Below are 12,476 nucleotides of genomic sequence, written 5' to 3' on the forward strand. Positions count from 1 at the left end.
GAGAGAAAGCCTTCCCGTGAAGGCTGCCGGGAAGCGTGGTTTTTGAAGCGAGCGTGTCTCGTCACTTGGGGTAAGTGCGCGTGCGCAGCCTCAGTCAGCCGAGGTGGGGAACATGGCCGTCAGGTTCCTGTGGGCGGTCCGGCGGCGGATGCAGCCCCTCCTGGCCTCGAGTGGCGCGTCAGATGGCAGGTAAGCGAGGCAGGCCGGGGATCCGGGACGTGAGGACGATGCAGGAGAAGCGATCCGGAAGGGCGATTTTAGGCTGGAGGGCGAGAGGACCTACCAAGCCTCTCGGCCGCTACGACTGGGCGCTTACGGCCCCATCTTACAGAGCGGGAAACTGAGGTCTACAGCCTTGCCTCCTTGCCGGGCCGAGGAACGTGGAAAGATCCGAGGTCACGCCCTCGGAGGTGGGAACTGTTCTTCAGCCCGAGCGTCGATTGAATTGGGGATGTACCCTTCCCACCCCCTTCTCGACAGCTTTGGTGTCTGCGGGTAATTTGGGATTCTCTCCCAACACCCTGTGTGAGCGTATCTGAGCTTCACTTTACCTATCGGTAAAAGGAGGCCGTTGGACTTGGTCTTTACAAACGGCCCTTCCACCTGCCTTAGGGAGTTTGAAGTTCCGGTTGCTACTTTTATCCATCGGTTGCGACTTTTACTGATCATTTATCGTGCCGATTGCAGAACTATGGGTAGTTCTTTTTATTCTCCCGTTTAATTGAGGAAACTGAGGTTTAGAAAAGTTGAGTAACGTCTCCAAACTTAAATACTCGTGAAGTGGTGGAACCCAGACCGGAAACCAGTCAGGGCTGTAGAATCGGTCCTTCAAAATTAGTGACCAATGTTACTTATTCTTAGGAACTATTCCCCGTTGACAGTTTATTTATCGGAAAGATTAAAAATTGCTGAGTAGGGGGATGGGTCAGGTTGGATCTCTGAAAAGTAAATTAAATTACGGTGAAATCCGGAAATTTTGCATAACTATCTGTCACCTTTTTAACACACCTGACCCAGCACTAGGATGAGAGGTTGAATTCCGGGTTTCAAGCTTTTTTTTTTTTTCCCCTAGTCTTTTTGACAGTTTGTGGTGTAGGGAAGTGATCAGAAGGAAAATGTTCCCTTCTAATAAAATTTCCCCGGACTCCAGTTCTGAAACAGTAGCAACTGAACGGATGCGCCGCAACTCCCTCTTTCTCAAGACTTGGGCCCTGGCTGTGTGCCCTTTCAACTTGCCCTGAGGATATTTTGACCTCCTTTCAACTGGATAAATGTAATTTCTTAGGAGTTTAGGAGGAAGGATCTGTTTCACCCTGTGTGATGTGTCCCAGATCTGTGGTGACCAATTTTCGAACTAAAATGTGTAATCTTGTGTAATCTGACATCAGATCATAATAACTGAATTCAGGACTGGCCTGGAAGATAAAAGTAATCTTGCCCACACCCTTATACTGATGGTACCCTCTTCCCTTTCTTGAAGTAAACTCCTTTACCCCCTTTAAGCCTTTGCTTAAATTTCACCTCAGTGGCCATTTTTCAATATATACCAGTTTATATAAATAAACTATTTGTTTTAAAGACCTTTTGCGCTCACAGATTTCTTGATGGTTTTACTTCATATTAAATTATGATGATCCAGGAGGTGTAATGGAAACTTCCTTGAACAGGGGGGTCAGAACTGCTACAATCCAAGATCTGCAAACTAGCCCCTACTCTAAACTTGTTATGTAAACTGAACTATATGTCTATATGATCTGTTTCATTCACCTGTATATAGTTCACAGTCCACAACATATAGTAAATGTTTTAGAAGTTTTTGATTGACTTGATTTTACGTATAGGTGAGCTCCCAACTCATTTTCTCTTAGTGTAGGTTCTCTTCCATAAAAGCCTTGCTTTTACTTAGAGCTTGTGATCAAGAAGGCTTTAGAATTCCAGGCCTCACTCCAATTCGATAAGGTACCTTTACTGGGCTTAATTTTCCCCACCTATAAAATGAGGGATTGAACCTGAACTGTACGGCTTTTTGTTTTGAATTCTCGCTTCTGATATTGCCCTGCTGGTTCTAGGTATTATCATTTCTTTTTGTCTTGCTGACTTTTGTGTCCCCACTTCCAGCTATTTCTACTGCCTGATGCTCAGTATCCTGATTCAACAATACTAACTGTGTAATCTTGAGCAAGTCATAAGCCTCTCTGAGCTTCGGTTTTCTCATCTATAAAATAGGGATGATGATAGTATTTATCTCACATGTTGTAAGATGAAAAGATGATTTAAGTAAAACCCTGTCAACTGTGTCTGGCATTTAGCAAGCACATTATAAGTGTTTGTATTATTACTGAGACTGAAAGCACTTTGTCTAGAGAGAGTCAATCTGGGAAACATTCCAGCCTCTGAACCTGGTTATAACTTCAGCTGTTTGTGATGGCATTTCTTCATAATGCACCACCTCCCTCCCACTTTAGGGGATGGCTGCATCCTTTCAGCACTGCCACCCAGAGAACCGCTGGTGAAGACTGCAATTCTGAGGACCCTCCTGATGAACTTGGGCCCTCTCTTGCAGAACGAGCCTTAAAGCTAAAAGCTGTTAAACTGGAGAAGGAAGTCCAGGATTTAACAGTGGGTAGATTTTATATTATCTCTTCATATATTCTGTAACATATATCGTATTTTCTATTATCTGTTTATATTATCTATATTCACATCTTTTCTCTGATTTAAATATCCATGTAAAGTTTTTTAAGTCAGTTTTTAAACTGTTTCTTCTAATTAGCTCTTTACCCCTCTTGTTAGATATACTAGGCAAAATAATCTGTACTAGTTCAAAAACATTACTGACTACAATACTCATCTCTTTTCAGTTCCCTGGTGTGTCACAGTACTTAGATACCTGATATTTTGGTAGCTTCAAAGGAGGTACAGTGCCTGGCATGTAGTACACACTCAATTAATATTTGTTGAATGAGTGAGGTCATTTATCATTGTATTCTGCCAATCAGACTACCTCTGGCTTACTGTGCCAGTACTAGACTGACAGACTTTGAGAAAGAGAAATAATTAGAGTAATTCCAAAGCAGGACCACCTAAAAACGGTAAGGGGTTTGGAAAGTGTGTCTTGTGAGAGGAATGAAAGGAACCAGGGATTATAAGAATGAAAGAAGAAAAGACTAAAGAGGCTAAATAATTGCCTTCAAATAGATGACATATTTTTAAAACTTACTCTTGGCTATCCTAGAGTTCAGTTCAACAGAAGAAAGTTGAAGGGTGGCAGTGTTGCCTGAAGGTGAAAAAGAAAGCTTTTTCTCAAGATAATGAGCTTGAAAACAGTTGTTCTGTGTTCAAACTGGCAGCCTAAATGACAGCCTATCAGGGCCGCTATAAAGAGAGATTCCTGCTATGACTGGGAATTTGGAGTAGCTGATCTAAGATTCCTACACAACTCCTGCTGTTGTTGTTTTAATAAAAATCTATACCAAGGGTGAAATTTGTAAAGTAAGCAAAAAGTTTCTTTTCCACTAATAGGCATTTGTTTTCTTATCATTTTGACTTTGCTTTTGATGCTCAGGTGAGATACCAGAGAGCTATAGCTGATGGTGAAAATATAAGAAGGCGAACCCAGAGATGTGTAGAAGATGCCAAGATATTTGGTGAGAGGTTTATTAATAATAAAAATACCTTTTAGTTTAAGGGCACTTACTAACAGTTGTGCACACTGAACTTAGCAAAAGACACATCTGGGTCCTTAACCAATCTATACCCTACCCTTCCTCTATCCCCCTAGGCTTTCTGCTCTGCTTTTTGGGAATGTTGTCAAGTGAACCATTTGCTAAAGTAATGTTTGCCTTTATTTTCACCTGACCTTTGTTATTTTATTTTTCAAGCATGTACAGTTAACATTCTAGTGCCTATACAGGCAATTCTGTTTAACTCATTAATGAACAAGTGAATCATTAAGATGTTCAGAAGAGAATCCAAAGAGCAGACACATAGGCAGTCATAAATGCTGAGATTTGCTTCACATAAGCAAAACTGGTCCATGACCATAGTGCAGTAATCAACTGTATCTCCACCAGACAGTTTTCACAACTATAGACAAAAATCATTTGCATTACTTTCAGTGTTCTACAGCTTGCTGAGTTATAACTCAAAGGTTCAGACCACATGGAATCAGATAACCCTGAAAGCTGTGCTAGATTGAATCTGTTTTTTCACTGATGGCATTGAATAATCTTTTTGGTACATTTCAAAGTCGTTCAGAAATTTTTTCCTAAATGCACCACTTCTTGTTCCAAATTTGTTCATGAAAATGTTAATTGAATATCAGGGATTCAAGAGTAAAGGGCAAATCTGTGATTACTTGCTGTACTCACACTTTAATATGGAGCATTATACTTGGACTACACATAGAATGGAGTGCTTGAGGGGCCCTTGGATTCTATCTAGTCCAGTCTCCTCTTATAGGCAAGCTAGAAAAAGTTATTTGACAACATGTGTAGATATGAATCCATTGATTCCTGATCCCTAATCTATTATTCTTTCCCTTATATCACACTCCTTCCTGTTCTCTGGATTTTATCCGCTATTTGTACAGGGGATTCACTCCATTCCTGTCCTGTCCAACCCTAGTCCTTTGGCTTAGCCTTCTGCTTTTCGTTCAGTGCTGTAGATATCATGTTTCAAGACTTTGAGTAAATACTAACCCCCAAATTGTATTCCTGAATAGCTAAATACTGACCCCCCAATTGTGTTCCTGATATTTCATCCAAGTTTTAGTCTCATATTTCCAGCTATCAGGGCTCAGTGGCCAAGCCTGCCACCTGTTAGTCCATAAATACAGTTCTGAATTTCATCAGAAAAAATTTGTGGAAATTTATTTTCTCTTTTGTTAAATAGTCACCTACATAAGATGATTGATTTTGCCTCTTGTCCCGCAAAACGTAAAATATGTACTATATGGCCCTTTAGAGAAAAAGTCTGCTGACCTCTAACCACAGGGAATTTTTGAGCAAATAGAACAATTGTGATAAGGGGAAGACTTCCTGCCTGCTTGAGGGGAGCAGGGTGAGTTGGCTTACCAGAAGTCAAGCTTCGATGCATGAGGAACTGGCTTATGTCAGTTTCCTCAAGAATTAATAAGGTTCTCAGGAACAAATACTTATTAAATAAACTCAAAAGAATTTGGTAATCTAATTTGTTAATTTATAGAGAAAAATGTGTCAAGCAAAACATGCCACATAAGTCATTTGCTTGGGTCATTTCTTCTTATGGCCAGGAATACTTAGAAAATTGAAGATTGCTCAGTGAGCATGGAAGTAGAAAAAAAGAAGAAAGCTTTCATTGTCATTTAATTAACATACAGTATAGCATGATGACTATCCTCCTTCCAGGGACAGTCTTGTCTCAGTAACCCATTTTCTCTTAAACAGGTCACAGAGATCCTTTTTTTCCCTCTAAGAAATGTTGCAGACACCAACCATCTATTGAAGTAACACAGTAATAGGAATAGGATCAGAGACTGAACCCCTCACTGTACAGACAAGAGAACCTAGGCTGTTTACCCAGATTCATACAGCTTTACTGACTAGAAGCCAGGACTTTTTGTACCATGGCAGTGTACAAATCAGTCCAGCAACTTACAGCTTTCAAATTCAATTTGAGTATTTGTCTTCCTTTGTATAGCCAGGGAAAGCCTTTGATGTCCCTGATTGATCTTTATCAGACATTCTTTCCTCTTGGATGGAATTCCAAATTTTATCAGTATACTTTTCAAGCCTTTAGCTAATCTCTTCTACCTTTTCAGCTGATGTCATTAACAGCCATTAATATATATGGCTACCATCCCTCATAGTGATGGGAGAGGTATCTTGTGGAACTCACCAAGTCTAGTTCCCTGGAAAAGCCTGCTGCTTTCACTCTTTCCTCTACATTGCCTCCTCTCCTACTCCAGACCATATTATACCAAGATTACTTCAGTCAGCTCTCTTCCATTTCTTATATCTTTTCTTCTCACCCATCTGTGATGCCCCCAGCACCCCACATTCATTGTGTATGTTACTAGACAATTTGACTCCTCTTCAACTTGTTTTGCTCAAGAAGCTATAATGGATTTCTATTACCCAGAAGTTAAAGGTAGAATTTTTGCCTCTCTGTCAGTCATTCCTTCCCATCCAGGCAGTACATACCTGGGACATGTCTCCTCTGTCATCATCTCTTTTATTGGCTGTCTGCTTTGACACAGGGCCTTAAACCTGTCGCTGGACTAAAGCTAGATCAACAAAGTCCTTCGCCCCTCACCAGCTCCTACCAGGGCCTTTGTGTTACCGTAGGTATCTGTGATGATGATATTCCTTATCATTTCTGTAAGAAGAATGAAGAATGCAGCATTGGGAGTAATGAGATTTCTCAACAACTGAGTTCACTTTTATAAAGTTTATGTGACTCTAAAAAGATTAGACAAGCTTGGTGGCCTGTCTCCAGCAAGTGTATATAACTTGATAGCAGGCATTAAGAGACTTACCTCATCCGTGGAGTATATTTTTTTCCTGTTCCTATTTAGCTAATCCTCAAGAATGAACCACTCTTTGACTCCTCCTTAGCACAGTCTTGTCAACTATTCTTTTATTATTCCCCCATCAATGAAATACTAATGTCTTGTTCCTATTGAGAATGTATGCCTTTCCACAAATGAGACAGGCGGGAATTTTCAAAATATACATAACTTGGTACTAAAGGTGAATAGCAACAAAGATACAAGAAGCATATGTCAAGTTTTTAAAGGACAGGTTTCTGAACCTTTTGTATATAGTCTCACCTAGTTCTTGGGTTCTAACCATCTTCCCCATTTCCCAGAATGCTTCCTAGTCATATGCCTTCCAAGAGAAATGCTGGCTCATCAGTTGGGTTTCAGGGGTAATCATTGGTGATGATCCCTGAATCCTTTGTGGCAATTTTTGCATTTCCTGGGGTACCCAGTATATCAGCCAGCTCTCTGAGCCTTTCCCAAACTGCACCCTGAAGAGCAGAGTGGTTTCCTCACAAACAATAAGAGTATTTGGTTTCTCTGTAGGAATTCAGAGTTTCTGTAAGGATTTGGTGGAGGTGGCAGACATTTTGGAGAAGACTACAGAGTGTATTTCTGAAGAAACAGAGCCTGGGGACCAGAAGCTCACTCTGGAGAAGATCTTCCGAGGCTTGTCACTTTTAGAAACAAAGCTGAAAAGCGTGTTTGCCAAACATGGCCTGGAGAAGATGACACCCATTGGTGACAAATATGACCCTCATGAGCATGAACTCATCTGTCACGTGCCAGCTGGTGTTGGGGTGCAGCCTGGCACTGTGGCATTAGTAAGGCAGGATGGCTACAAGCTTCATGGCCGCACCATTAGACTCGCCCAGGTGGAAGTGGCAGTGGAGTCTCAGAGAAGACTATGAATGGGCCCAGAGGAACTGAATGTTCTCCCGGAGTGCAGTCACCTGTGATTCCTTTATTTATTAAACTAGGTTCGTATTGTACATGAGGTACTTCATGTGATCTGTTTTGGATTTAGTCATATTGGCTTTATTTCTAAGATACTCTTTTGATTTAATGTGACCTGTTTGGTCTCATCAGAAGTCTTGCCATTGGGCATTTGAACAATGTGACAAGTGTTCCTGTGGCCTTATCAAAATATGTTTAAGAAAATTATTTTTAAATTGGTACTCTGATGACTTTCAATCCAAAATTTTTTTTAAAGGTGGAAATGAGTATATGTTTATGTATTTTCAACTAAATGTTCCTTACTAATGGTCCCTATAAAAGGAATTGTATAGAATCTTGTATTTGTGGGAAAAGGAGATGGTAGGGATTGGTTTAACATTTGGGTACTTAAATGATAAGGCTTTATAGTTGTATGAATTTAAATCATTTCGGTTGATTTTTATGCACGTAGATTTTTCAGGACTTCCCATTTTTATTTTATTTTTCTTTTAGCCATCTTTTGTCCTTGTAGTTCCTGCCAGATAGACTTCATATTCACACTCATTGTCCCTTTTCAAATCCCATTTACAAGGCTAATGGCCCAGGCAAGACTTGGAAGGCAGAGACTGGCAAGAAATCAAGATACGAGGTCCCTTTCAAGCAAGTATGGCCGAGAAACCTTGTGCTTTCTTTGTTGAGTTATCTTCAAATTATTTTCAGCCTCCTCCCTAGGTATATAATCATTTCAGGGAAATTGAGGCAGCACCAACAGCTAAAGACCTAAATTGGTCTATATAGGTAATTTACCCACAACTTCTCTTTCCACCAGCCCTTAAATCCTCTGCCACTTTGTCAGATTTACCTTATGATCCTTTATTAGATTACGTGGGGAGGTGGTCAGGACAAAAAAATGTTAGGGTCCCATGATTCCTCATTAGTTATGCTAGGTTTGGGGTGTTTTTTGGGGGGGGGTACTCACAATTCACTACCTCTCTTACATTGACAAGCTTTATTTCCTAGTTTTTGTGTCTGTCTTATGTCACATGTGTAAACATCTAGCTCCCCTTTTATGTATTGACCTCCTAGAGTTAATGAGCCTATGTGTATATTTTTTATTTCAGTCTTGCTTATAGATAGTGTTCTGTAAAAAAATTTATTCAATAAATGAGTTAGTGAAAGAATCAGATATATATATAGATATAGATATATATCTATATATATATATCAATTGGACATTAGAAAGGAGGTCATATGGTTATTTTAATGTTAGAAGCAGCCTTCATGATGATCTAATCTCACCCCTTCAGCTTCTTCTGAAGTATGAAAACATAGTCCTTTTAGGACTAGAGTCAAAGAAAAAAAAAATCTCTAAAACTAGTAAACTAAATTTTAGTGAGAACTTAAGTAAGAAACAACTAGATATTAACTTCAGTCATTTAAGATTCAACAGTTCTATAACAAACATGCAAATATGTCCCCAGCAGAGAATTAAATGTTGTTAGGTGTCCAGATTGCCCAGGTTTAGGTTTAAGTTACTTACCCATAAAATAAATCCATTTCTACTAGAACTCTATGACCCCATTCTGTGGGGTGGTGAAAGTTATCCTCTTAGACATCATAGATAGTTCTAGCATACTACACAAGCATGTATCAACAAAGCATCCCCCAATGAGTCCTACCACCTCCACCAGATTTAGACACTTAAAAAAAACAAATACATGCTTCTAAGATGCAAGCAAAAGACTGTTGGTGAGATTTTAAAACCAGAACCTCTTTTGGCATTCCACTAAGTGCATACTGTAAATATAATGAGCAGTCAGATTTCACAATAGGAATTTGTCTTTTTTTGCCTTCATTCCTTTGAGATTGACAAATAGTGAGGACAAGAAAATGAGCCAATTATGATTTCCTTTGTGTTCTTGGATCACTAGCTATCATTACCAGTGAATTAGAATAACCATAATTTTAGGTGTGGAATGTTCTGATTACTTGAAGAGTTTTTAAATATTCCTTGCAACCTCCTGTTTTAGCAAGTAGCCTGAGAATAATTTTAGATTCTTCTATTATTCAGTAGTTTTGCAGAATTAAAAGTATAAATTTAGAAGATGGAGCTATAACAGTGAGAATCTCAAAATGCTGAAGGGCTTTCACGAGCCAGCGCAGCATAATAGAGCATATGCTTAGTAGGCATCAACTTGAACATAATTCCCAGCCTAGTCACTTCACTCTTCTGAGCCTGCTTCCACGTTTGTAAAATGGTTATAATTCTCAAAATATTGCGAGGATTAAGCGAAATGTGCAAATTGCCTATTACAGTAGGCCCTCAAATATTTATTTTTATTGCCTTTTATTATACATTGTTTTTCGTATGTTTTTATAGTTGCCTAAAGTCTAGGGGAAGGGAAAGACTGGTTAAGTGGTGCTTGACTATAAAAAAAAATTGTAAGCTAATCAATCACAGTGAACTTACTTTCCTTTTAGCTTCTGTTTTTTGTGTTTGTCTGTTTTAACCGTAACAAGGAAATCTACATTTTTAGACTGGAGAAATAAGAAAATTGTTTCAGTGCCCTTAATTATTTTCATCTTGATGGTAAAGTAAAAAGACATCATTGGCTTGCAGATGGTATGTGTAAGGAAGCTTTGACTCATTTAAAGAGGGATCTTGGTGCTTTAGTACTTGGATTTTACGAATCTTTTGTGGATTTTCCTCACTGCCATAAAGGAATTATTCAGTTTGATACTGATATAAGCTTGTGGTGCTCTTTCATGGCAAAGGATTTAATAAGTGAAGAAAGGTTCTTAAACACTAAAGCAAAATCTAATAAGGAAGACTAAGGATGAAATATAATCTTCGGAAACAACTTTAATAAAACCTTAATTGAAATAACTGTGTTTCACGTGTTTAGTGTCTTTGTCTGCCAGATTCATATTGTGTATTGACGTGGTCACTTCACTGATTGCTGACCCACCTTGTTGACACTCAGTGGAGGTACCAGCAGCCCAGCCAAGTGGATGCAGTGTAGGCATTACACACCTTGCCTTGGTGTTGAAGTCTTGTCTGTTCTTCTACCTCCTTGACTTGCTTCCTTCTGATTTCTATGTATTTCTTAGATCTGGACTCCTGTTTCTGCCTTCCTCTCTGGCACTGCCTTTTCTTGTGCTCGCTTCTTGGTTCTAATTGTCTTACCTGCTTTAATCATTTCACTTGAACTGCAGGACTTCTGACCATCCTCTCAACCAGATTACTGGCATGTGGCCTACTGCTTCCATAAGCCCTTCCCAACCTTTGCCTGGCCTTTCCTTTACCTCTGCTTCTCCACTGGCTTCCACATACCCAGCCTCCTGGCTAAGTGCCCCTCTTTGGAACCAGCCTTTCCTGTAGTTTTGGCCTTGCATTTTCATCATTCTTCCAGTCTTGTCTGCATACCCTGGCTCCATAATCCATTGTTCCTCATACTCTCAGTGCTAGTTTGTAAGTATATTCTTATTCCTGTCCACTCAGACTTTGTCCACATTCTCAAATTCACTGGAGGTTTTAAAACACGACTCCAAAATCTCCTTGAATCTGGACCAATAGAATATAGGGAAGTGACACTGCTGGTTTCTGACCCAAACCTTCCTGTCTCTGGATGCTCACTCTTGATAACCAGCCATCAAACCAAAGAGTGAGCTCAAGTAGCCTGTGGAGTGGAACTGAGGGCCATGGCTGAGCTTTCAGCTGACAGCCAGCACCATCCTGCCAGCCATCTCAGTGAGCCACTTTGAAAGTGGACTCTCCAGTCCCCAGTGGAGCAGCCCCACCTGACATAAGATAGAACACAGATGAGCTGATCTCACTGATCCCTGCCCAAAGTGCAGATTTAAGGGCAAAATAAATGATTGTTACTTTTAACCACTAAGTTTTGGGGTGGTTTGTTATGCAGCAATAAATAACTGATTGAGTCACCCAACCTCACTCCCAAACTACTAGTTTTGCACCTCGGCCACCAGAATTATGCCTCCTTGCTTTTCCTCTTAAACAGCCTTTTTGAACTTGTCCTACAAATTTGATACACATCATCGATGTGTTGTAGGATTGGAAGAACTTCCTAACAGAAGAAAATACGGCTCTAGAATCTAGAGTTACCGAGGACCCTAAAATTAAAAGCAAAGTAGAGTCAAGTTGAGTTTTAAAGTTAATATGATTTTACCCTATTAAAATACTGCAAGAATTATATTGTTAGCACATAAGAGAACATGGCACAAAGTGATGGTGAATGCTTGTTTTAAAAGATAATTTAAGGGAATATCTTGAGTCTGGAAATGAACTTAAAAGGTTTTCCATTCTAACACAAATATTGCCAAAAAGTTTTTCTTTTTAATATGAGAAATGCATGTTTATTCATCTACTACTTTACTACTAATCTAGATTGGCCCTGTTAAGACTCACAGAGCTGGTTGGAAACTCAGATCTATGCCCTTTTACAATTCTCCGAGTCCCTTCCATTTCTTCTCTTAGCCATAATCTGACTGAATAAACATGAATTTTCCTTATTTTATCCTGAAGCTCATCCCCAATTTTATTTTCTGCTAGAGGAAATCTGTCCTTCATAGTGTGGTAAACTAGCCACAGTGAGCTGCTCTTGTTTTCCTAGAGGGTGAAAATGGGAGCTTATCCCTTCCTTCCTACCTTTCCTCCCCTATGAAAGGAGAGTGGATGAAACTCTTACCTTTTGTTTTTAAGTAGAAGGCAGAGACATAAACTGTATGTCAGAACTGCAAATACACGTAGTAACTAACAGCAGTCTTGAAAGCATCTGGCCTTGTTTCAGCATATGCTGAAACAAGTAGCGTCTAGCCATCCCAACTGCATGACTGGTCAGCAATTTCCAGCACTTGCAGACACTGCCAAGTGATTTCACATCCCTTATCTCACGTGATTGCCACAACCACCTAGAAAGGCAGAGCACGGAAACAAAACGAGACACAGACAAGGCCCGCTACAGAGCCACTAACGCTCAGAGGTTGGATTTGAACCGAG

At 39.8% G+C, this 12,476-nt stretch overlaps 1 protein-coding gene across 2 annotated transcripts; it reads left to right on the forward strand.

Annotated features, from left to right (window-relative positions):
- The first annotated feature begins 93 nt into the window (after nucleotides 1–93).
- Nucleotides 94–10,257, forward strand: GRPEL2 (GrpE like 2, mitochondrial). 2 transcript variants are annotated; one of them, XR_009700776.1, is made up of 5 exons: nucleotides 94–189; nucleotides 2,466–2,619; nucleotides 3,566–3,647; nucleotides 7,067–7,500; nucleotides 8,049–10,257. XR_009700776.1 is itself a non-coding variant. In XM_061188326.1 (4 exons), the coding sequence occupies exons 1-4, from the start codon at nucleotides 113–115 to the stop codon at nucleotides 7,429–7,431; spliced, it is 678 nt and encodes a 225-aa protein (XP_061044309.1). In that variant the 5' UTR covers nucleotides 94–112; the 3' UTR covers nucleotides 7,432–10,257. The 2 variants fall into 2 exon arrangements, 1 of the variants encoding a protein (XP_061044309.1); XM_061188326.1 differs by having other exon boundaries at nucleotides 7,067–10,257.
- The last annotated feature ends 2,219 nt before the right edge of the window (nucleotides 10,258–12,476 follow it).

Source organism: Eubalaena glacialis, chromosome 4, assembly GCF_028564815.1.
Source record: "Eubalaena glacialis isolate mEubGla1 chromosome 4, mEubGla1.1.hap2.+ XY, whole genome shotgun sequence".
NCBI lineage: Eukaryota > Metazoa > Chordata > Mammalia > Artiodactyla > Balaenidae > Eubalaena > Eubalaena glacialis.